The sequence below is a fragment of the Rhinolophus ferrumequinum genome, chromosome 9 (genome assembly GCF_004115265.2).
Source record: "Rhinolophus ferrumequinum isolate MPI-CBG mRhiFer1 chromosome 9, mRhiFer1_v1.p, whole genome shotgun sequence".
NCBI classification, from domain to species: Eukaryota; Metazoa; Chordata; class Mammalia; order Chiroptera; family Rhinolophidae; genus Rhinolophus; species Rhinolophus ferrumequinum.
The window spans coordinates 34,441,634-34,466,387 of record NC_046292.1 but is presented as its reverse complement, the minus strand read 5'-3'; the positions used below and the strand labels follow the sequence as shown (position 1 = coordinate 34,466,387).

The following is a 24,754-nucleotide window of genomic DNA, read 5'->3' as shown; positions in this document are numbered from 1 at the left end:
CTAATATAGACTATGAATATAGCACTTACATTATTAGAACTGCCCCTTGTATAGTGTTTGCATGGATTTGTTTAAGGCTGCCCCAAGAGGAGTGTGGCCCAGGCATAATTCAACTGGTGCAGACCCATCCTATTATGTAGAATTTACTCAAACACACATGCACATATATGTGCACACTGATGTGTATAATATATGTGCATACACACACACACACACACACACACACACACACACACACACACATCAAAAAGCATAATGTTCAGTGTTTTGCATGGTGCCCAGGGAAGCCTCCTTAGTTGTCCTACCTAAGGGCCAAGCTTGTCTTTGCACATTTCCTAAGTCATGCTTCACAATTTAAAATTATATATATATATATATATATCTTTGTTTAAAATCTGCCTGTCTTACTAATCTGAACATTCTAGAATGTTAAGGACCATCCTGATCTTACTTGTTGATAATTGCTGGTACCTAGCATATTGTCTGCTATATAGTGTGTTCTTATAGGTGTATTGTGTGAGTGGATTATGAAGAGAAAGCAAGTAAACCAAACATGTAAAAATACAAAATGGAGAGAAAGGGATAAAGTTCATAGGATACTAACCTTTATACTAAGGTAACTATAATCCAGCTCTATCTTGGCTAGTCCTTTTAAAAACAGGTGTATATGTTTAGAATCCTCTTTTCCAAATGAATTCTTTGACAGAACTGCACTTCCACCCATCTTTAATTCCTCCCCCACTCTCACCTCCAGCTTCTTCACTTTTACAGGTTTAGAGCAGATAATACTACCCTTGTTATTCATACTATCCTTGTTAAGGCAGTGGATGGTAAGTGAGCTCACAGGATTATTTTCGTATTCAAGGGGTGGATGTTCATAGAAATACATATGTAGCATTGGACACAACTATCTTTTCTATGGAAAGAAGAAAGGATTTTTTTTTATAGGTTCATAGGAGCTGGTTAATATTCAGTTGGTGGAACACTATAGGATTTCTACGAGGAAAAGATTCATGAAGCTGTGAGTGCTTGCAAAAGAATTTCTAGGAAAGTGAGGCTTTGCCTGAATTTGAGAAATATGTTTTGCATAGGCAAGAGAAGAGAGAGTAGAGTATCTTTAGAAGGAAAGCAACATGAAAAAGTTTTGGAGTTTGGACTAAGTACAGTGTCCTGGGAAAAAGAGAAACTGCTGGTCTGGCTAAAGTAATAATAATGGCTTTTTAACATCTTTACTTTCTATTTTTCCTACTTCTCCATACCTATTGTATCTCTGCTTCCCTTTTTAATATTTGTCATTGTTCAGTTATACCTGTTCTTTTGGCCAAACTCAACTTTCTTCGTCCAGGATGTATTATAAGCAGCTGTTCTCTCATAAATAGTTACACTCTTTTAGTCTCATTTCTTTTTTTGTTCAATCATTACTGTGCCACGAATCACTTCTCTCTCCCACATTTGCTTTGTGTATAGTAGGCATTCATTTAGTATATTTGTTTTCAGTGGAGGTTGTACCATCCTCAAGGTGGCATTTTAGACATTTTTTATAATAATTATTTAGTCGAAGTGCTCTTGTATTTAATGAGTAGGGAAGGTAGATAGTCTTACAAAGAGTGGGACAGTTCCAAACAATGGGGAATTCTCATGTCCTTCATGACTTGCAGCTCACTCACTGACCAGTATGAAGGTGAAAATATGTTCATAATTATTAGAACCAGTCCAACTACATAAACACAATATTTTTACATTGTTTTGAGACACACTGTTTATTACAGGAATACAAGTATAGTATAAAGGTTATACCTTGGTTAAAAATATGTGGTGTACTATAACACCATGAAGTGATGGCTGGTCATTTATTCTCCTGGTTTTCTTGTATGGAATGGTTTATGATCCTCTTACATTGACTCCATTATGTTTTCTAGAGTAGTCACATTTGAGCATTAATGTATTGACATACATAATTTAAGTCATGTTCCTTTAATTTCTCTTTATACTACAGTTAAGACAATACATTTATTTGAAAGTATGTGTGTATGTAATTTACATTTTTCAATACATTTCACTTAAGGATATAGAAGAGGGCAGTATAAAATACCGGTTTTTTTAAATGAGAGCTTAGTAACCTTGGACTACTGTAACAAATACCATAGACCGGGCAGCTTAAACAATAGAAATTTATTTTCTTAGCCTTCTGGAGGGCAAGATCAGGGTGCAGCCATTTTGGTTCCTGGTCAGAGCAAGGATTGCTTCTCAGCAACAATTCTACTCTAGAGGAGGGAAAGATAAATTGTGGTGGAAAGCTAGCTATTTCTGCCTCACCTAGAATGCTTTGTCCCTCCCCACTCCCAACTTCTTTCTTTCTCCTTAAGAAAGATGATGTGACAGAAACTATTATGCTGGAAATAAAAAATTAGTAAGACTCTAGAAATCATCTGTACCCTCATGGATATTTCATAATAGTGACAGAGATAGATATTAACAAAATCACAAAAATCAGTATATATTTGGAACTGATAAATATCATGGAAGGCATGCACTAGCTTAGACATTATATACCAGGCGATTTGATCTGGTGAAGGAGAATGGAAAAAGCATCTTGAGGATCAGTGATTTCCCTTGAGCTCTGAAAGTGAATAGGAATTTGCTACATGAAAAAGAAAAAGGAACCTGTGAGAGAGAAAGGGGAAAATACCATTTATAAAGGTTTAGTGGCTAGGCAAACTGAAAGACCAGTGTTGCCAGGAGGGAAAGACATGAGTTAGCTGCATGGTATAAATTGAGGCTGGAGTAGTAGATAAGATCAAAGCTTTTAGGCCATGTTGTAGGAATTTTGGTAATTGCCTTAAGTACAACAAGAATAAATGAAATTGTTTTAAACAGCAAGGTGGCATGGTTAGATTTGTACTTTGAAATATCACTCTTGATTACAGTATGGAAAATGGATTGGACGGGGAAACAGGTGGGTACTAGTAGACTAGTCAGTAGGATATTGAATAGTCAATGTGAGAAATGATGATAGCTTGGATTGGGGTGGTAGGAATGGAGATTGATAGCAGTGGAGATATTAGATACTTGGGATTAATGTTGATGGAAAAGTGGACTTGAAAAATGGAAGAGATATACTGTGTTCTCACAGAGAAGGACTCAGTGTCATAAAGATGTCCTTTTACTTAGACTAATTTGAAAATTAATAAGTCTCACTAAAAATATCTCCAGGCATTTTTTTTTTTTTAATCCCAGGAACTACGCAAAAATAGCCAAGAAAACTTTGAAAGCAGAAAGCATTGAAAGGAATTTAGCCATGTAAATGTTAAGAATGACTCTTAGATTTCTGATTATCACAACTCAGTGTCGATGACACCATTTATTAAGATAGGAAAATATGGAAAGATGAGTTTGGAGATCACAGAATTTTTAAATTCCGCTCCAAATTCCTGTTTATCTTGTTTAGACTTTGGAGAATATCTGACAATGGCTTTCAGCTCACAAACAGAACAGAGCTTAAAAATCAACCATATGGTACTTTTTGTTTTCTGAAGAGGAATAACTTTAAGAAGTTACTGAGCTTTTGTTTCTGAAAGGTCAGATGGGGAAGAAAGCAGATAGGAGGAAGGATAGGGATCTGAGATAATGGAGGAACACAGAACAGAAGGTAAGGAATAGTGGGATAAAGGACATTTCTTTTAAATTGGGATGTGAGGGTATCTAAAAGAGACAGCTTTCAATTTCTCATTTTGTATTTGCCTCGGCCAGCAAGCCTGAAGCAATTTTTGGAATCTGAAAAATTATGTGGAATTTTTGTCATGCCATTTAAGAAATGCAGAGCATTGGATGTGTGGGATTTTTGCTCCTTTTCATTCTAAGGCATTTTTCAAATGAAGAGTTTTGTTCACATTAAAAAAAAAAATCTCCAAAATGGCCACTGTAATTTTAAAATATCCTTGGTGAAGTTATGCTATTTAGAGTAGTTTATGACATAATGCCACAAGGGAGACACCATCTTGACAGTCTTATTTAGTAATGTCTCTGAAAGGGGAAGGTTAAGGGCAGGTATTCATAGGGTTTTGAAGTCTGGGCTTCAGTGTTTTAAGGTAGGGCTTTTAATAAGGGAATCTAATCAGTAAACTTTGTGATATAAAAGGTTAGGATTAATGGATACAAAGGTTTTAGTGTCTTAAAGTAAGTTGTGATAAGGAAGGGATTTGTCTTGTTGAGTGATCTATTGTCCAGAGAAGAGGACTGTTTGCCCAGATTAAGAATCTATTGTTACAAGAAAGGAGCGGGTTAGTGATGTAGCAGGCTCTTATTGAGAGGTACATGCTCTATTGGAAGGTCCCAAAGCAAATAATGAAGTTATTTACTCGTGTACAGCTTATTTCGCTGGGCAAGAATTTCCTGGAATTAATGGGAAAGTCAAGTTGAGGTAGGTGGGCCTCAGTTCTTTGTTCTGAGAGTTAAGCCATGTGAATGCAGAGTCTCAATTCTCAGGTCTCACTAAAGTCATATATGCTTTCCAAAACATTACTGTGTTACACATTGTTTGTGAGATTTATTCCTAGAAGCCATATAGTTTTGGTTCCTATTGGAAATAGTGTTTTATGTGAAATTACATTTTTGAGTGCTTTACTGATGTATAGGTTTGAAATTGATTTTTATATAACATTCTTGCCATAGATATTCTTGAGGTTTTTTTTTAATAGAGGAAATGGTACACATCTACAAATAGTGAATTTTATTTCTCACTTTCAAATTATTTCTTTGTCTTAACTTACTAGGATCTTCAATGCAGTGTTGCGTAAAAGGTGGTGATAGTAGATGTGACAGAAACATTTATTGCTTATTGGCTATTCGTGTCCTCTCCATATTTTTAGGCCCCTTTACAGGTGTTTGGGGCCCTAGTTCTAGCTAATAGGTTGTGAATGGAAATTATGTGGATCCCCTTCCAGGGTGAAGCATAGAAGAACTGCTGTGAACTCTCTCCTGTTAAGTGACAATAGGCCTCGTGTTCTAGATGGTACAGCTCTAAGTTGTTCCAGCATGTCTCATCAGCACGGGTCTTTGGGCAGTCTTGCAAAGTGTTACCCAAACCCCAGTTTCCACTGCAGTGCAGGCTAACATGTTACAGCATAGACTAACACAGTACACATTCTTGTCACGATGCAAGTTTTCACACCTATGAATGTCATTTGCAGTAGATTTTTGTTAGATATCCTTTAGCACATTGAGGTAATCCCCTTTGAAATTCCTTGTTTGCAAAGAATATCTATTTTTAAATTATAGGTGTATGTTGAATATTATCGAATGCTTTTTTCCAGCATTTGTTGAGTTGATAGTTTTATAGTGGATTAATAGCTTTTCTTATGGTAACCCATCCTTGTATCCTTTGAATAAACCTAACTTGGTCATGTTGTAATCATTGTTTTGGGTTTTTTTTAACATTACTTAATTTAATTTTTAATATTTAAGATTTTTTTGTCTATGTATGGTCACTAGTGAGGATGGTCCGTAAATGCCTTTCTTATACTTTCCTTGAGGAGTTTGGTGGCATTATTATGGTCAAATCATGAAGTTGGTTGGTAGATATTTTCCTTCTTTCTTGGGAATAGTTTGTCAGTTTATTCCTTAGCTCTGTGTATTGGGTTGTTAGTAAGTTGAATTGTGAACCCATTTTCTATGGGACTTTCCTTACAGGCATCCTGTGAGGCTTGGTGGGGGGAGTTTTTCCTTTGTTTCTGCCATAGATACCTCAGGTGTCACTGGAATGGGACCCCTACCACTTAATAGCTGTTTGAGTTTGCTTCAGTTTCCTCTCCTGGAAAGTGTAGATAATAAAAATACCTACCTCATAAGGTTGTTGTGAGGAGTAAAGTTATTTATACAAGTGCATAGAACAATGGCCCAAGAAGGGAGTGCCCCCCCACACACACACACCAAGCATTGATATATTTAGGAATTACTTATCATTTTTGTTGCAATATTTTGGAATTTTTTCTAAATTCTTCAACAGTGTAAAGAAAATACATCTTCTTTAAAACAAACCAGCTAGTTGAGCATTTGGATTTTTAAATTGGCTGAGATAGGAATTGATCATTCACTTGAAGTACGATTCACTAAGGAACGTTCTCAGCAAATTTGAGAGACTGATCTCAGTTACCAAAATCTCAGTTACCAAAATTTTTCTCCCTTTTGAGTCAGAACCATACTTTCTTCTTACCATCCTGAAAGTAGTACCTATACAGCACTTCTTTTCTACAGTCCTTATTATTCTCAACTACTTCCCACTATTTCCATTAGAATTATTTGTATTTATTTCTTAAATTTTATGCCCCAGGATAAAAGAGAAATTTTAGAACATGGTATATAGTACCAGGTACTAAGGAGGTTTTCAACAAATACATGTTGTATAAGTGAATTTACTGGTTCCCATTATACTTAGGGAAAGTCTTTCTTTCATTAACTTGACCTTAAAGTTACTGTAAATATAAAAATTTTATGGCCATTAATATGATATTAACTTACTGTATAAGCAACTTTTCTGGAATCTCATTTCATAAATATGGTATAACCAAACCATTATATATCACAGATTTGAAAAGTATGTCATTTACATAATCACATTACATTTATATAATTACAATGAATTTAACATATGAAATTTTCTTTTCTACTTGTAACAGTTTCAGATTGGTTTAAAATATTAGGTTTCTTAAAAAATCTTGATACATTTGAATATTTGCAATGTTGGAATTGTTGCATTTCTGAGATCTTAGAAAAGGTGTTTAAAGAACTATTTCCGTAACTGTAAAAAAATAAAAAAGCCAACAAACCTCTTTATGCTGACACATGAGGAAGTAAATATTATTGTCTTTCATAAGCCAAGCCCTCTGCTTTATGTTTTCACTAATTTTATTTCATTTATATTTGTTGCAAACCTATAAGATTATTTCCTCAGTTTATAGATAAGGAAACTGAAGCTTAGATAGAGTAAATGACTTTGCTCAGTCACATAACTAGGAGGGATGTGAGCCCATGTCTTTGGACTCTATGCCAGTATTCTTGAGGAGTCATCCAAGAAATGGAACTCTTCTGTAATGAGCCAGAGATAATACTGCATTGGGTTCATGGAAGAGAAGAAGTAACTTGTGGAAAACTCACAAGATCTATGGAAACATTTCTTTTTTTTTAATTGGGGTGACATTTGTTAGTAAAATTGCATGGTTTTCAAGTATACAATTCTATAATACATTATCTATTAATATATATTGCATCGTGTGCTCACCGCCCAGAGTCAGTACTCCTTCCATCCCATATATTTGATCCCCTTTTCCTTCTTCTATATTCCCCCCTTCCCCCTTCACCTCTGGTAACCACCAAACTGTTATCTGTGTCTATGAGTTTTTGTTTCTTTGAAACATTTCTTAAACTAAGGCTTAAGGTAAAAGTTCGAAGTGGATTCTTATCAAGGACTTACCCCCTCATTATACCTCCCAGTCCCCCATTTAGATATAAAACTTTCCAAGACAAATGTTTACTCTAATTCTATGGAAAGAATACATTCCAGCTGTGTTCCCATCGCACAGTTACTTATTATATGTCTATTTAGTTCTAATTTCATTCCTCGGTGTTTTATCATTACTTGTTTTTTAATGTCTCCCATTCTGGATTGTAACATCTGTGAGGTCTCCTATTACATTGCTTTTTCCTACCTTGTTCAGTACTTTATACAGTACATAGAAGATGCTTAATAAATGTTGATTGTTATTGAGTTGTATCATTTAAAGTCATCTACAAGGTACCCTTCCCGTCTCTGATATTCTCTCCTCTGACTTTCCTAAAGAGATCGCCAAGTGATTGTAGTCATCGTTTATCTGTCCTTGTGCCGTTTTCCCCATTCTGAATGCCCTGTTTCGCCCTTTCTCTACTTACGGCCTTAATTCCAATCTCACCTCCTCCAGGAGACCTCCACCGTTCAGATCATTAGAAGTCTTTGAATTTCCTTCTGCAGTTGTTGCCGTTAGGGTGTATCTGACACGTAGCATATCTCAGTCTCAGTTGTCTGTCTACGCCCTGTCTCATCTGGATTGTGAGTTCAAATCCCTGTACCTCCCTAGATCTGAGTATTAGCTTACATGTGGTTCGAGAGATTCTCAGTGAATGTTCTGACAAATAGAGACAACAATCAGTTGTAGTCACCTAGAAGAGGTTTTATTGAAAAAGCATTGCTGACTGGTTTGGGAAAAATTTTAGTGGACAAGCAATGCTCTGCCAGCCAACATGACAATTGGCATTGAAATTAATGAAGAGAAAATAATCTGTCTAGTATAAGCCAAGTGGTTCATATTTGGACATAGTTCTAGAAACAGCCTTATAGTACTTCCCCGCCCCCTTTCGTATCATTCTCTTAATATACACTTGGATTTGTCGACTATGGAGGTCTTTGATCTTATTTTTGACATTCACTGTTTTTGCTTTTTGTCTCTGTGAACACTTAATGATGGAGCAATTTTCAGTTGTTTCTTTGATTCAATCTGGATCACATATTTCTTAGTTATTTGGGACTGTAACTGAGTCATTTGAGTTACGTGCTGTTTGGTTCTGCAATGAAAACTTGATTCTCTCAGCTGACTGTTGACTCACCATATGTTGCTATAATTCTGCAAAGCAGTGAAAATTGTAGTATCAATTCAAAAAAAGCTGTTGGACCAGTGCAATACATTACTTCTATTTATTGTAACTCATACGTCTAGGCATTCTGTAAGATACTTTAAATAAACTATGGAAAATCTATAAATTAGCCGTTATTAATCCTATTTTACATAGAGGGAAATGAATCTGAGAGAGATTAGGTAGCTTTCTTAATGGTCAAACTGACCTTCTTAAAGGTCAAATATTTAGTAAATAGTACTACTACAGTATAAACTGTTGCAGTCCCAGCACTTAACACAGTAACTATAAGTTTACTATGTGTTAAATGAATGCAGTTTGTCTCTCTCATTCTCTCTTGAACTCAACTCCATATTATCATTACCATGACTCCATCAAAGCTACTCTGGTTGATGTCACTGATGACCTCCCTATTGCTAAAATCCAAAGGTTCATTCTCAGTCTTCTCTCACTTGACCTATCAGCAATATTTGACTCAATTACTCCCCTTCCTTGAAGTACATTCTTTAGTTCCCTTCCAGAATAACACATTCTATTGTTTTGTTTTGTTTGTTCCCTTCTTCCCTGGTCACTCCTCAGTCTGTTTCCTTCTCATCTTCCCATCGCTAAATGATGGCGTATTCCCAAGGCTCAGTCTTCAGCTGGTGTTTTCTTTCTATTTATTCTCACTTCCTAGGTGATACTATTTATGTCTTTATCCTGGACTCTTCCCCTGAATTCCACTCTAATATGTTGGCTGGTTAATAGATTAATAGATATGTGGAGCTAAACAGGTCCAAAACCTGTCTCCTAATATCTTACTCTTCCACCCTTTCCAGCTGGAAGGTTAGAGCGAATTCATACAAACTCAACTCTTCCATTTGCCTGGGCCAGAAGACTTTGGTATCCTCCTTGACACCCAATCCATTAGCAAATCCTGTTGGCTCCATCTTCAAATTTCCTTCTGCATCTGATCACTTTTCACCTCCATTGCTCTTACTCTGATCCAAACCAGCATCCTTTTCTCTATTTTGTTGTAATAGTTTCCTAGCTGATTTCCCTGTCATTGCCTTTGGCCCTTCTCTAGACTGTTTTTAGCATAATATCCAAGGAGATCTCATTAATTTTTTTAAAAGAGCCTATTTTCTCTGCTCAGAATAGAAACCTAAATCTTTAAATCTACCTTTTTGACCATCTCCTATTATTCAGTCCCAGCTCTGCTATCTTCCTTGCTATTTCTGACATATCAGACAAGTGCCCACCCCACCCCTCAGGATCTTGGCATTTATTTTTCTCCTTCTGGAATATTTTTCCCACCGATGTGTCCATGACTTAGGTCTTGTGGTCTGTAACTACTAAGGTCTTCAGGCCTTCACTCCTTCAGTCTTTGCTAAGACATCCTCTTCTCTATGAGGTCCCCATTGACTATCCTAGTTAAAATTGTAGCTCCTTCCCTACATACCTCTCCTGCTCCACCCACCAGCACTTCTTATTTCCTTTCCTGCTTTATTTTCTTCCCATGGTATTTGCCATCCTTTGACATACTACATATTTCACCTGTTTATCTTGGGTGTGTGTGTGTGTGTAAATCTATCACTCGTTACGAGAATATAAATTTTATTAGAATATAAGTTCCACAAGGGCAGGAATTTGTAAATTTGTCTATCATGATTTATTCATTTGTCTGTCTCCAGGACAAATGCAGCAATGAATAAGTATTAGGGCTAGAATTTTGTTCTGTTTGGCCTCGTAACTAAACTAAGCTATTATTAGTTTATGTTTACTTGTGCTTTGTTTTATATGTACATCCCTACCTTTACCTCACCCTTACTCAAGAGCTTTTAGAATTGGTAAAGTTTTATAAATTTTAGATGTGGAATGAACAATCCAGATGCATTTAGCGTTTAATCTTAAAATGATAACGATGATTGCTACGTTCTCAAATTTACCTTCAAATATTCATATGGCATTATACATATGTTTTTTTACTTGTACAAAGGATGTGTGTGTGTGTGTGTCTGTTTGTGTTATGTTACTATATTATATGTATACATATATAATTTTTTAAGCAGGTTACCAGGACATCCCATGGGAGAGACTTCGATGACTCTTTGGAAAGGTGTAATGAGTGTTTGAGCCCAAGGTCATGTAGCAAGGACCAGCATTCAGCCAGGACCTTACTAGTGCATTCAGCACCCTCAACAGCACCAAAGCATTCTCCAAGTCCTGTGCTAAATCGAGCTTCTCTCAGGGAAAGGTAATGCTTAGTCTCTATTTCTGTACTACTTTTTTGAATAATTGTCATTAGAAAAGAGAGGGTAGCAATTATGTATGTGAAATGGTTATTTGTAAAAATATAATTTGATTTTAGGAGACTTACTTAAGTTGCTTTTGTTTAGAACATAGTGTGTATTATATAGCGTTAAATACTCCTCCCCAGCCCAGTTCTCTCCAAGTGAGTATACTGTTCGTGAGTTTGTTAATTGGGGTCACTGTAGCCCTAGTTAAGTATTGTAGTTCATAAAAGTGAAAAATAGAGCATGTGATAGTTTGTTTTTAGTAGATTCCTAAGTATTTAATATTATAGGCGTGGCTCATGCATAAAAATAGCATGGGTTATATTTTCATTTTGGTGATGATGATTCTATATATTGTTAGTATAAAGTACTTGGTTTCCTCAAATAATCTCCCTCCAAATCCTCAAAAGAATCTTAATCATGTAAAGATTCCAGGTCTCCCTCTAAAAATGCTTTTGAAGCCACAGTTAGACAGTAGTTATAATTTGAATGTGATAGAAGTAATTCCTCGTCATCTGTTTTTGTTGTTGCTGTTGAATCCACACTGGAAGTTCCTTGCCCCGCTCACAAGTAGTTAGTAACAGAACAATAGCTGTCATCAATTAAAAAACAAAAACAAGAAAACATCCATCCTGGGTATTTTAAAAATTGTATAGAAATTTGAAAACCTAACAGATATACCATCAACAACATGGAAGTAAAATCTATTTTTACAGATGATATCAGAAAGCTAAAGTAGCACGCTACATTTCTACAACGTATTAGGGCCATCAGACTTAATGACAAAGTTTAAATTAACTATAGAGAGTCTATGGAAAGTTCATCTTCAAACTGATGCTTTGAATAAGAGTGTGTCGGTTTGGAGGCTATATTAAAACATCCCTATTCTGAACAAATAGATTTGTCTGTTTTCTCATTAGCCCTATAAGCATTCAAAATGAATATATGGAGGTATGCCCGAGACCCCAATCCCGAGATGGGAAATTTTTATTAATGTTGCTTCGAGTTTATTAGAATCATGCCGATGGGGATCATTGAGTTCAGATAGACAGATAGATTGATAGATAGATAGATACAGATACATATGTGTCTGTGTATATATCTATATCTGTCTATATATATCTGGATCTGTAATCTTTAAAAGTGCAAGAGAAGCTCTTGAAGAGAGGTTTTCTGCTAAATTCTGTTCAGTATCGGGATTTTCTTTGAATTCCATGTCTGCTCAGATGTTCAGACATATAGTTGATGCTACTCTGTTTTTACCTGCTTTTAGAATTAAGCACTTGTGGTTTTGTTGATTGGTTCTTTCCAGTGTCTGTATGTTTTCAAGAATTATTTTACCTTTATCTCTTTGGATATGCTTTTATACATATTATTTTATTTTACTACTTTTTCACATACTTTGCAGGACTCTCCAGTTGTTTACCACTATAGTATAATATCAGTTTTAGTCTTGTATTATTTCATTGTTGTATGTAATTTTGTCCCAGCTTTTGAAGCCTGTCCTTTCAAGGTTGATAAATTCTTTATTGAGGCGATATTCACATTGTTTTCATTGAGGATTGCTAAAGCCAATGGTCCTATTTCACGTTCAATGCAAGGCATGGCTTAGAGTAAATAGTGTCATTTAGACGTTTATTTTGATGCTGATTAGTAGATGTGGATAGTAATTTTAATACATGTTAAACAGTATGTATTTTTTCTGACTTGAAGAAGGTCGAGGTACTTTTAATTTTGAATTTATCTAAATTAATTAATAAAATTTTGGGGGTACTCTCTAGAGTAGATAAATTTTATTGCTCTCACTTAGGGAAAACATTTCTACTTTGAGTATATTTTCAAAAAAAAGTTCTAGATTTAGACTATAACGGAAAATAAAAGACCTTTAAGACATACCACAAGGAACAAAAAAAAGATTTGTTTTTTTTGGCACACTCAGCACCACATCTTTAAATATAAGACATTCTCCGATCTGGCTTTTTAGGTCACCGAGCAATATACTTATAGGGTGTTTATGCAATCCATTGGAATAATAAGCAATTTAAACTGATTGAAATGTAGATTATATGTGTCAGGCAAAATTGGGAGTATGAATGAACGTACAGCTATAGGAGTTTATCTCGGTAAATAGTCATTAAAATTAATTTTTTTCTGAAATTGCTGTAAAATACTAAATCTTTAATAATGCATATGAATAAATTGACTTTTAAAAACTATGTCAGTGACTCTAAGTAAATGAATTTTTCTTATTTATAGTGAAGGTTCTTTTTGCTTTAAGCCCGTTTTAAAAATACTTCCAAGAGAGTTAGCACATTATAAAATGGTTTCAGTTTTGATAAGTATTACATTTCAGAAGCAGTTTTCTCCTCAAAGTAGAAATATTAATATTATGACTTATAATTTATATTCAACTGTACAGTTATTGCTAAAATACTAGCGAATCTAATTAAAAAGTTGCTGGTATTCTTTTAAATCGTGCTTAAGGTTTTGATTTTTGTAAATGGATTTAAAGATCGTTAGACAATCATTTCTTATACCACAGCACAGACTAGTGGATCCTCTTACGGTTTCATTGAAGAGATCCCATTGGAGCTACATATGGATCTCAGACTTTCAAGATGTGTGACAAATAACACAGTTTCCAGTATGTTTGCAGAGATTCAATAACGCTTCCTTTCACAAACGCAGGAGATCAAAATTTAGATATAGTTGATCATCCATTATTGATTGCATTCTTTAAAACAGATTATGTAAATCATTTATCCTGCTTAACAGTCTGTACTCTCTGTAAACATACAAAATTGTAACTTTTTAAGAAGAGATTGGGAGATAAAAAGGCAAAGTTTCAAACAACCTGTTAGCATTTCAGTACTCATTCCTTTATAAAGGTATTATCAATAGCATTTCATGTAGAGGTACTCTAATCACATAGATCTAGAAATTTTCATTATGACTTGTATAAAACAAATAAAGTAGCTTAATTTGTACTAAGGCCAGTTTTAGGTTTGGGAAGGGCATAAGAAAGAGGAATGGTTGCTTTATTATTCGACATCTATGATTCCAACACTCATATTCTAATAAAAGTAGTATTTTTCTTTCCTATTTTAAAAAAAATACAGTTACATCATAGCAGAGACTAGACAAGTGATATTGTCTGTACTGAGATGTGAACACTCAATTTTTATCTTCTCCTGTATGATTTACTTATTTATTTGTTTATTGAGGTATAATTAACACAACATTATAATAGTTTCAGGTGTACAGGATGATTATTCAATATTTGTATTGTTCCCCTGTATTCTGAAGGAATAAGAATATGACAGGATTATAAATATTTTCATCTATAATAAATATTTTGTTTCATTTCATAAAATTAGTTTTATTTTTCTGTATGCTAAAAGGAATTTGTTCCACATAGTTTGAGTATGATTAAATTACTGGGAAATAACTAATTTTAAACACCCTCTACATGGAATTATTGTTCTAATATGAAAATCTATATCTTTATGTAGAGATAGAGCTCTAAAGAATTATGTGTGGAAATTATTAAAATGGTCAGATATATGGGTATGTCTTCCAAATGCATGTCAAACTGTATTATTAAGACTACGTTTTGAACATATTGTGAGGACTTAATACTACAGCAGGCAATTAGTGCCTGATTTTATATCTGCCTTTCATCATTGGCCAAAGGAAGAAAATATGTTATTCTAATCTTTATATGTTATAAGATAGGGATAAGGAAAAAAATGACTTTCTGTGTCTGGCATTTGGAATGATATTTTTCTCTCCCTCTGGCTACAAGTCACCTTTGTTTTTTATGCCTACAGATTCCATTCTGATTGGTGTTCATCTTCAAACTGCGATGAGATCCATGATCGGGTAAAACATGTCTTGAAATCACATCAGGCTCATCAAAGACATTTATATGTTAGTTTCTAAAATTTTCTCTTGAAGGCTTTTTATAACTGGGCATGAAAACCACCTAAGATGCTTAAAACTTGCAATATTTAATCACTGGGAAGGAAAATATAAAGCCTCCATACCTAATTTCCTGCTTGACGTGAGTCCTTATGCAAAATGTTTGACACAGATCATCTGAACTGTAAACAGAGTTAGTGATAATTATCTCCTAAAGAGTCAGTAAATAGTGACATATTTTTTCATGGCCTTCAAAATATGTGGCCCAGTACAAAGCAATTTCATATCCTGAAAATAGATTTGCTTCTACGTGGTAGAATTTGGGAGAGGGTGAGGAAATATGTATTTTGAAGAAACTTCTCAGCTAATTTTTATGTTAATTAAATATTTAAAAGAGGAAAAGAAAGGGCAGGTCTATGAGGTTTAATATTAGAGAACATCAATATGAGAATATTTTCTGAGATAAGGCAAAAATAACAAACATATAAATGACAGCTGGGAAATACAGTATATTCTTTTTGTGTTTGATTTCTTGTTTCATTTATTAGTTTTAAAAACAATGATTTATTATGAGTGTCATGTTGGGAATTAAGCTCAGTCCTGAATTATGGGTTATGTGACCTTGGCACCAGTTTGTACTGTTTTAAGTTTCTCTATGCATAATCTTTTTAAATTAAACTTGTTTTCAAAGTATAATATACATATAGAAAATACACAAATCATAAGTAACAGTGTCATGAATTATAATAAAATCACCTCATGTAAACTGTCTACCAGATCACAAAACAAAACGTTATCAGCTCTGCAGAAGTCCCTACTTTTTCCTCACAGCTATTGCCACTCTGAGGGTAAACATTATCCTAAGTTCTAATAGCAGGATTAGTATTGGGTGTTTGGATCTTTGTATAAATGAGATCCTACAGTGTCTACTCCTTTTTTTTACGACTTGTTTCACTTTGTTTTTACAATTCAGACATTTTTGCAATGCAGACATCTTGTTATATGTAGTAATAGTTCTTCACTCTTGCTGCTGCACGGTATTTCATCATATGAGAATACTACCATTGATTTACTCATCCCTCCTGCCTACATTTGGATTGTTTCTGCTTTTGGAGCTGCTATTAGAAGTTTACGCATGTCTTTGGGTAACTCTGTGTACATTTATTTGGATATTCACCCCCCAGTGGAATTATTCCATCATAGGGTATGTGTCCATTCAGCTTTGGTAGATACTGCCAGAGATTTTTCAACAAATGACTTCAACAGTTTATACTGTCAGTACCAGTGTGTGTGAGTTCTGCTTGTTCCACATCTTCACTACAACTTGGTCAGTTGTGTGTGTGTTTTCATTTTGTTTAGCATTTTATCACTTAGTGGTTTTAACTTGCTGCTTCCTGATGACTAACGAATATGTTCATTGATCATTGGGATATCCTCTTTTGTGAGCATTTGTTCAAGTCATCTGCCCATTTTTGTACTCATTGTCTCCCTTTCTTTTTGGCTTGTTAATAATTCCATATAGATTCTTTATATGAGTTTTTTTTTTTTAATTTATTGGGGTGACAATTGTTAGTAAAATTACATAGATTTCAGGTGTACACTTCTGTATCACATCATCTATAAATCCCATTGTGTGTTCACCACCCAGAGTCAGTTCTCCTTCCATCACCTTATATCTGTGAGTTTTTAATTATACCATATGTTTTGCATTTTTCTTTTCCCACTCTGCATTGCCTTTTCAATCTCTTAATGGTATCTTTTTTTATGAAAAGATGTTCTTAATTCTAATGAATCTAATTCTTTTTTTTTCATTTTTGATTAACATTTTAAGATTTTTTTTGTCTACTTCAAGTCTTTGTCCTTTATATTTTTCTAAAGGATTTTTGTTCTTTTTTCACATTTATCTATATGATTGGGTTGGAATTATTATATTTTTTCTGTATGATGAGTGGTAAGTAGGCTTCAAGTTTCAAGAAAGCTTCAAGGGGTGACGTCATAGGAATGGCGGCAGCAAGGTGGATTACTTGCTGCCGGAACTTACCACGAATCGAACATCTATAACCCATCAAAGGACTCTCTGCTCATCACACAGAACACTTAAGAGACTTGTACGAGGATTACAAGAAGGCCCATTACTTTCCCTTCTTGTGTTGAAGGGCAAGACTCAACATACCCAGAGGCCAACTCCAGACCAAACCAGAGTACTACTGGGTTTGACCTACAAGTGACACACCCAGAGGGAATTCTCTACAGGCACAGGAGCCCATAGAGGTCAAGCCTCATTTAAGCAGTCAACCCTCACGCAGCAGAACATCCGCTGTGGGCAGAGCCAAGTCTCACAACTAACTAGTCAGCCTAGGAGTCAATCCCACATACTCACAAGCCAAAAGCAATTAAAGATCAACTTTAACAGGACAATATACACAACACAAGAATCACCTTTGGAGCACACGCACAGGAGAAGAAGGAAGTGGTGCAAGTCAAATGTAAAGGACATATACTACTTAAGATAACCCAGCAAAAACCAAGAACCCTAGGGGATCTACCTAATACATCAAAGCAAGAACAGAGAGTCAGCCAGAATGGGGAAACAAAGAAACATGTCCAAAGTAAAAGAACAGAAGAAACCTCCAGAATTGGAACCAAATGAAATAGAGGTAACCACCCTATCAGAGACAGAGTTCAGAACACTAATGATAAGAATGTTTAAGGAGCTAGTGACGACATAGAGAAGGATAGAGAATTCATAACGAACAACCAGTTAGAACTAAAGAATACAATAACTGAAATAAAGAACACACTTGAAGGAATTACCAGCAGGTTCGATGAGGCAGAGGATCGAATCAGCGACTTAGAAGACAAGTTAGCAGAGATCACCCAAACTGAACAACAAAAAGAAAAAAGAATGAAAAACAATGAGGATGGTTTAAGAGACCTCTGGGATAACATCAAGCGCAACAACATGTGCATCACAAGAATACCAGAAGGTGAAGAGAGGAAGCAAGGGATCGAGAACATATTTGAAGTTATAATGTCTGAAAACTTCCCTAACCTGGGGAAGGAAACCGACATACAAGCCCAGGAAGTGCAGAGAGTTCCAACCAGGATAAACCCAAACAGGTCCAAACCAAGACACATTATAGTTAAAATGGCAAAGATTAAAGACAGAATCCTAAAAGCAGCAAGAGAAAGACAGCGGGTTACGTACAAGGAAACTCCTATAAGACTATCAAATGACTTTTCTACAGAAACATTGCAGGCCAGAAGGGAGTGGCAGGAGGTACTCAAAGTGATGGAAAACAAAGGCTTACAATCTAGATTGCTTTATCCAGCAAGGATATCATTTAAAATTGAAGGAGAGATAGAGGTTCCCAGAAAAGAATAAGCTAAAGGAATTTATTACCATGAAGCCAACATTGCAGCAAATATTAAAAGGGCTTCTGTAAGTAGAAGAAAGATGAAAACAATCTAACTACAAATTTAAAAAATGTCAATAACTATATACCTATCAATAATTACTTTAAATGTAAATGGATTAAATGCTCCAATCAAAAGACATAGGGTGGCTGAGTGGATAAGAAAGCAAGACCCTAGTATATGCTGTATACAAGAGACTCACCTCAGATCAAAAGACACACAGGCTGAAAGTGAAAGGTTGGAGTAAGATATTTCATGCAAATGGAAATGAGAAAAAAGCTGGAGTTACAATATTTATATCTGACAAAATAGACTTTAAAATGAAGAATCTATTAAAAGACAAAGATGGGCACTATATAATAATAAAGGGATCGATCCGACAAGAGGACATAACCCTAGTAAACATCTGTGCACCCAACATAGGAGCACCTAAATATATAAAACAGATATTGACTGACATAAAGACAGGGATCAACAGTAACACTATCGTAGTAGGGGACTTCAATACACCTCTGACAACAAGGGACAGACCTTCTAGACAGAAAATCTATATGGAATCAACGACCTTAAATGACACATTGGACCACTTAGATTTAATCAAATTTTTCAGAGCATTTCACCCCAAAGCTACAGAATACACGTTCTTCTCAAGAGCACATGGAACATTTTCCAAGATAGACCACACGTTAGGCCACAAAACAAGTCTCGATAAATTTAAGAAAATCGAAATAAATTTTCTTCTCTGACCACAGTGCTATGAAATTAGAAATCAACTATAGGAAAAAAACGGGAAGGCACATAAATTCATGGAGGCTGAATAATGTTATTAAATAATGAATGGGTCAACCATGAGATCAAGGAAGAAATCAAAAGATATCTCGAAACAAACGAAAATAAAACACAACTACCCAAAATCTATGGGATGCAGCAAAAGCAGTCCTAACAAGAAAATACATAGCATTGCAGGCCTACCTAAAGCAACAAGAAAAATCACTAATCAACAGTTTTTCTTCACACTTATGGGATCTGGAAAAAGAACAGCAAAATAAGCCCAAAGGGAATACAAGGAAGGAGATGATAAAGATCAGAGTGAAAATAAATGAAATAGAAACCAGAAAAACAATACAAAAGAGTTGGTTTTTAGAGAAGATAAATAAAATTGACAAACCTTTAGCTAGACTCATCAAAAAAAAAGAGGACCCAAATTAATAAAATCAGAAATGAAAGAGGAGAAGTGACAACAGACACCACAGAAATACAAAAAATTTTAAGAAATTCCTATGAGCAACTATATGCCAACAAATTAGACAATCTGGAAGAAATGGACAATTTTCTAGAAGCATACAACCTTCCAAGGCTAACTCAAGAAGAAACAGAAAACCTGAATAGACTGATTGCCACCAGGGAAATTGAATCAGTAATCAACAAGCTCCAAACAAACAAAAGCCCTGGACCAGATGGCTTTACAGGTGAATTTTACAAAACATTCGAAAAAGAATTATCGCCTATTCTCCTCAAGCTCTTCCAAGAAATCCAGAAGGAGATAAGGCTCCCAAACACTTTTTACGAGGCCACTATCACCCTGATCCCAAAATCAGACAAAGACACTACAAAAAAAGAAAACTACACGCCAATATCTCTAATGAACGTAGATGCAAAAATCCTCAACAAAATATTAGCAAACATAATTCAGCAATACATTAAAAAGATCATACCCCATGGTCAAGTGGGATTCATTCCCGGTATGCAAGGGCGATTTAACATCCGCAAATCAATTAATGTGATACACCACATTAACAAAATGAAAAATAAAAATCATATGATCATATCAATAGATGCAGAAAAAGCATCTGACAAAATCCAGCAGCCATTTATGATAAAAACCCTTAAGAAAGTGGGAATAGAGGTATCATATCTCAATATAATAAAGGCCATATATGATAAACCCACAGCTAACACATACTCAATGGGGAAAAGCTAAAAGCATTCCCCTTAAGATCAGGAACAAGGCAAGGTTGCCCACTTTCTCCACTTCTATTCAACATAGTGCTGGAAGTTCTAGCCACAGCAATCAGACAAGAAAAAGAAATAAAAAGCATCCAAATTGGTAAGAAGGAAGTAAAATTGTCATTATATGCAGATGACATGATACTATATATAGAGAACCCTAACGACTCCACCAAGAAACTATTAGAGCTAAATGAATTTAGTAAAGTAGCAGGATACAAAATTAACATTCAGAAATCAGTTGCATTTGTATATACCAATAATAAAATATCAGAAGGACAAATTAAGAAAACAATCCCATTTACAATTGCTTCAAAGACTATAAAATACCTGGGAATAAATTTAACCAAAGAAGTAAAAGATCTGCACTCAGAATATTATAAGACACTGAAGAGAGTAATGAAAGAAGATACAAATAGATGGAAACACATACCATGCTCATGGGTAGGAAGAAGTAATATGGTTACAATGTCCATACTGCCTAAGGCACTATACAGATTCAACGCAATTCCTATCACACTACCAACGATGTTTTTCACAGAAATAGAACATATAATCCCAAAATTTATATGGAACCATATAAGACCCTGGATAGCCTCGGCAATCTTGAGAAATAAGAACAAAGTGGGAGGCATAATGATACCTGACATCAAATTATACTACAAGGTTACAGTAATCAAAACAGCATGGTACTGGCATAAAAACAGCCATATAGATCAATAGAATAGAATAGAGAGTCCAGAAATAAATCCACGCCTATATGGTCATTTAATTTACAACAATGAAAGCAAGAATTTACGGTGGGGTAAAGAGTCTATTCAATAAATGGTGCTGGGAAACCTGGACAGACACATGCAAAAAAATAAAGCTGGACCACCTCCTTACACCATATACAGGAATACATTCAAAAGACTTAAATGTAAGATCTAAAAACATAAAATTCCTTGAAGAAAATATAGCAAGAAACTTTACAGACATTACCCGGAGTAAGATTTTTACTGATGTATGCCCTCAGGCAAGGGAAGTAAGAGAAGAAATAAACATGTGGGATTACATCAAACTGAAAATTTTTTTCACAGCAAAGGAAACCATCAATAAAACAAAAAGGGATCCTACTGAATGGGAGAAGATATTTGCCAATAATATATCTGACAAGGGGTTAATATCACAAATTTATAAAAACCTCACTCAACTCAACTCCAAAAAAACAACCCAATTAAAAAATGGGCAGAGAACATGATGAGACATTTTTCTAAAAAGGACATAGAGATGGCAAACAGAAATGAAAAAATTCTCAACCTCACTGATCATTAGAGAAATGCAAATAAAAACTAAAAATGAGATATCACCTCACCCTAGTCAAAATGACTATGATCAATAAATCAACAAACAACAAGTGCTGGCGAGGATGTGGAGAAAAGGGAACCCTTGTGCACTGTAGGTGGGATTGCAGATTGGTGCAACCTCTATGGAAAACATTATGGAGGTATCTCAAAAATCTGAAAATGGAACTACCTTACGATCCAGCAATTCCACTCCTAGGTATCTATCTGGAGAAATCCAAATCTCTAATTCAAAAAAATTTATGCACCCCTATGTTTATTGCAGCACTATACACAATAGCCAAGACATGGAAACAACCGAAATAGCCATCGGTAGACAACTGGATTAAGAAACGGTGGTACCTTTATACAATGGAGTATTATGCAGCCATAAAGAAAAAAGAAATCTTACCATTTACAACAACATGGATGGACCTAGAGAACATTATGTTAAGTGAAATAAGTCAGACAGAAAGAAAAATTCCATATGATCTCACTTATATGTGGAATCTAAAGAAAAAAATAAATTAACTAACCAGAAACAGTCTCAGAGACATAGAGGAAAAACTGAGGGTTGCTAGATGGGAGCGGGGAGTGGGGATAAGGGGGAAGGTGAGGGGATTAGAAAGCACAGTCAGTAACCACAAGATGGCCACAAGGATACAAAAGTCAATTTGGGGAATGTAATCAATAATGTTGTAAAGCTTTTGTAGGGTATCCAGTGGACACTTGTCTCATTAGGGAGACCACCTCAGGGATGATGTAGATGCCTGATCACTGCACTGTACACCTGAAGCTGAAGCTGAACAATAATGAATGTCAACTACAATTTTATATATGTATACATATAGTTACAAGAAGTGGAGTACAGTATTCGCAATAGAGACAGTGGAATTGTAATATCTGTGTGCGATGTCAAAGGGGTAGTGGATGGGGTAGGAGGTTTGTCACTGTGAGGATATAAATGATAAATGTCTAACTATTGTTTTGTGCACCTGAAAGTAATAAAAAAGAAAAAGAAAAAAAAAGTTCAAGTCTCATGATAGTGGATGTATCTGTTTTTCTAGTTCTGTTAGTTTTATTTATTTTGAAACTATGTCATTGGTTGAATACAGATTTCAGACTGTGATCTGAAACTTTTATTGTGCAGCTTCCCGCTTCATCTCTAGTGTTATTCCTTGTTTCACAGTGTTTTGTCTATGTTAGTATAGTTATAGCAGCTTTCTTTTGGCTAATATATGAAAGATGTATATTTTTCCATCCTTTGTGTTTTATTATTATACTTAAAGTGCATATCTCATAAGTAGCACATGAGCTTTTTTTTAAATCAAGAATGAAAATTTAGAATTTTTATGTCATTTGATGAAACTTTTGTTTGGATTAATAAGTATTTTTTGCCTTTTACTTTCCTTTTTATTAACTTGTTTATGCTTTTAATATTCTGTCATTGGTTGCCATACAGATTTTAACATGCATACTGAGAAATTATTTCTTTGTCGACTTCCCCAATAATACTGGGATCTAAACACATTTAACTCTTTTAACCCACCTCCTTTTTTGTACATTACTGTGAATTTTAATTATACATATATAAAACAGACAAGAAATTTTATTTGTATAGTAATTTTTATTCATTTTAACCACATATTTACCCTTTCTATTATTCTTCATTCTTTCCTGCAGTTCCATGTTCCTACTGTTTCCCCCAAAATAAGACCTAGCCGGACAATCAGCTCTAATGCGTCTTTTGGAGCAAAAAATAATATAAGACCCAGTCTTATTTTACTATAAGAACGGGTCTGATATAAGACTGGGTCTTATATTAATTTTTGCTCCAAAAGACGCATTAGAGCTGATTGTCCAGCTAGGTCTTATTGTCGGGGAAACATGGTATCTAGATTCTAGAGTTATTTTCCTCTGCTTGAAGAATTCCCTGTAATACTCCTGGCTGTGAATTCTTATTTTGTTTGCTTGAAAACATCTTGGTTTTACTTTTATGTAAGATAGTTTTATTGCATATAAAATTTTAGTTTGGTAGTTATCTTCTTTGGCATGTTAAAGAAGCCATTCCATTGTCTTCTTTCATGTCTGTTAAAAAGTCAGCTGTTATTCCTTTGATATAATGTTGGGGGGGTACCCCATTGCATTTAAGATTTGGTCTTCAGTTGTCTTATTATTATATACCTTGATATGGTTCTTTTGGATTAATTCCATGTTAAGTTTTCAGAGCTTGTGAAACTTGTTTTGGAAAACCCATAGCCATTCTTTTTTTAAATATTGCTTCTGCCCCAATATCTCTACTCTCCCTCTGGAACTCCCAATTACATTTATATAAGATCTTTTGACTGTGTCGCATATGGATCTTATGTTTATTTTGATATTTTTAATTCTTTTTTATCTTTCTCAAGTTTGGGTATTTTCTTTTGAAATGTCCTCTAGATTGCTAATCCTGTCTTCTGCTGTGTATACGTTTCTGTTAAAACTATTTGAAACTTCTTGAAAGATATAACTTGAAAAGACAAACTGCCAAAATGAACTCAAGAAGAAGTAATCTCAATAGTTGTATATATATTAAATAAATTGAATATGATGTTAAAAATCTTCCATGAAAATAAACACTAGGCCCAGATGACGTCTCTGGTGAATTCTAGCAAACTTTTAAGGAAAATATGATATCAATCTTACATATTCCTGAAAATGAAAGTAAAACTTCCCAAGTCATCTGATGAGGTCAACATTTACCCTAATGTCAAAACCAGACAACAGCATTACAAAAAAAGAAAAAGACCCAAATCACTCATGAACATACATATGTAAAAATCCTCAACAGCATATTAGCAAATCCAATCCAGCAGCATGTAAAAATGAAAGTACATCATAATCAAGAGGGCTCATTCCAGAAATGCAATGTAAATTCATTCCATTAACAGATTAAATAAAAAAACAAAACGCGTATTCTTCTCTGTGTCATTTCAATGGACACAGAAAAAGTATCCAAAAAAATTCAACTCTATTCATGATAAATAGTAAAGTTGAGGTAGACGGGAACTTCCTCAACCTAATAAAGAGCATCCTTACAAAACGTAGTCACCATTGTACTTAATGGTGAAAGACTGAATGCTTTTCCTCTAAGTTTAGAAACAAGGCAAG

General features: G+C 34.7%; 1 protein-coding gene across 5 annotated transcripts in view; it reads left to right on the top strand.

Moving 5' to 3' along the window:
- SPATA6 (spermatogenesis associated 6) overlaps nucleotides 1–24,754 on the top strand; it is a 98,816-nt gene that overhangs the window by 52,461 nt on the left and 21,601 nt on the right. For 2 of the 5 annotated variants that reach the window (XM_033115942.1, XM_033115947.1), the window contains 2 exons: nucleotides 10,710–10,897; nucleotides 14,768–14,867. In XM_033115942.1, the coding sequence (XP_032971833.1) occupies nucleotides 10,710–10,897; nucleotides 14,768–14,867 (288 nt within the window). The remainder of the gene's footprint in view (nucleotides 1–10,709; nucleotides 10,898–14,767; nucleotides 14,868–24,754) is intronic. The other 3 variants (XM_033115943.1, XM_033115945.1, XM_033115946.1) reach the window with 3 other exon arrangements.